Consider the following 1,902-nt stretch of genomic DNA (forward strand, 5'->3'; position numbering starts at 1 on the left):
GTTAATTAAATGGAAGTGATTGTGATTATTATGGAATTTGACATTTAACTGCAACTTTAAGTTTGATTTTCCCCAAGTCAAGTTGTTCTCTCTGTGAAACATTAATTAGTACCATCTCTGCCGGCACAAATCTCTTTCCGAAAGACGACACGTGCAGCTAAGACTTAAACTGAGAAAATGGGATTCAACCTACCTTCTCATGGAAGACCTGTGAATCCACTTCCCCCTGGTTGAGTTCACTGTGTTTTCGTTTCCTTTTCTGAAAGTCAAATTGATATTGAATGAGACACAACAAACATGCAATAAAAGTGCAACCAAATTAATTATTGGACCGGCTTAATAGCTTTATATTAGTCTATTATACCTGTTTATAAATGAAAATAAAACAATACTGCAATATGGAAATCAGCTGAATGCTACTGCACTGTTTTATAGAGCCTGACCGACCTATCACAGACATACTGGTTTCATTTTAGTGTATCTGTTATAAAATATGCAGTATATAATGCTGAAAAAGAAGCTTGTGGTAACACATTAGTGTCACTGCACAGTTTCCTTAGCCTTAGTTATTATATTATATTATTTCTTGCTTAGAGAATAAAATAATAGTTTGTGTTGCATTAAATAGGTATAATATATATCATTACACTGCATTCTGTCTGAATACAGGCTCCAGGACCAGGGGTTGTCACAGGAGTGCCCAATTTTCTTTCTCTTGAAGGGAGAAAACTGAAACTTAATGGTTTTATTGTATCATTAAGATGCAAAATGTTACCTTAACTGACCCCCTGCACAATATATGCTAAGATAATTAAAAAAATAAGGGATCCTACATTTTTAACTCACAATATAAAACAGCATTTTCACTGCAATTTCTATTATATATGTTTTTTTTTAAATCCAGAGATTCCCTGGCCTACAAATCTGGAAGAACACATGTTTGTATTGTTTGTTACAAACCCAATAAAATACCACATCAACAGATTTTTGTTTGTTTTTTGGGTGAAACTTAAAATTGTGATGCAATAATGACCATTCCCACTACTCTTCTTATCACTAATCGTATTGCAATTGTAGTATTTGTCAAAATAATTGATATATTCTTAAGAATTACTTCATGATTGAACTTTACGGGGTGCCAGCTTTGGCCCGCGGCCCCACTGTGGTCCGCACTAACTTTTGTGAGCCCCTGGAGCAGCTTTTGGAGGATTTACCTTCCCCGGTTTGTCTTTTTTCTGCAACACATCGGTGTTCCCTCCATCCGCAGCAGCACCGGCACTCACATTATAATGGCTCTGTAAAATCTGAAAGCACTGCTTTTTAAAACGACACTTAACAAATGACTTGTGCGCGTCCTTAAATCGGACGCAACGCGAATAAAACTCATCGATGAGTGAGCGCGAATCCAAAACCCAGCCCTGGTTGTCCTGAACCACCACCGACATTGTGAAACTAATCCGGGATCATTCAGGATAAGTCCCCGCCCAACAGCAGCATCGAGTCCGGGTCCATGCAGTCGGGTTTCCCTGAAAACGATACCGAAAGTAGGGAGCGTGTGAAAAGCCTTCTTGTTATGATTTCCAGGAAGTAGAAGTACGAACATAGAAGCCGCATTGGCTGCCGGGTTGTACGTGAACGTCGCCGCCATATTAGGACGGGCAAGACTCTGCATGTAAACATAATATCTCAACAGATTTCATCAAATCCTTTTTTTATTGACACCAAAACGAGATATTGTGATTATTATAAACACTATGACAACAAATTATTTTCCCAACACATTTAAAAGTGTACTTAAATTAATGTAAGGCGTATAAATGATTAATTATTGAGATTATAAGTAACTGGAGATACAATAAATCTACTACTCATCATAAACCTTTGCATTTAATAAAAAAGACT

At 37.1% G+C, this 1,902-nt stretch overlaps 1 protein-coding gene across 1 annotated transcript in view; it reads right to left on the reverse strand.

Annotated features, from left to right (window-relative positions):
* Positions 1-1,577, reverse strand: part of mettl4 (methyltransferase like 4) — a gene marked incomplete at its 3' end in the record, with an annotated part of 14,995 nt that extends 13,418 nt beyond the window's left edge. Inside the window, 2 exon segments of the mRNA XM_035654476.1 lie at positions 194-259; positions 1,215-1,577. Coding sequence (XP_035510369.1) covers positions 194-259; positions 1,215-1,445 — 297 coding nt within the window.
* Between the last annotated feature and the right edge of the window lie 325 nt (positions 1,578-1,902).

Source organism: Morone saxatilis, unplaced genomic scaffold (genome assembly GCF_004916995.1).
Source record: "Morone saxatilis isolate NCDOM2014 unplaced genomic scaffold, NCSU_SB_2.0 Contig0, whole genome shotgun sequence".
NCBI classification, from domain to species: domain Eukaryota; kingdom Metazoa; phylum Chordata; class Actinopteri; family Moronidae; genus Morone; species Morone saxatilis.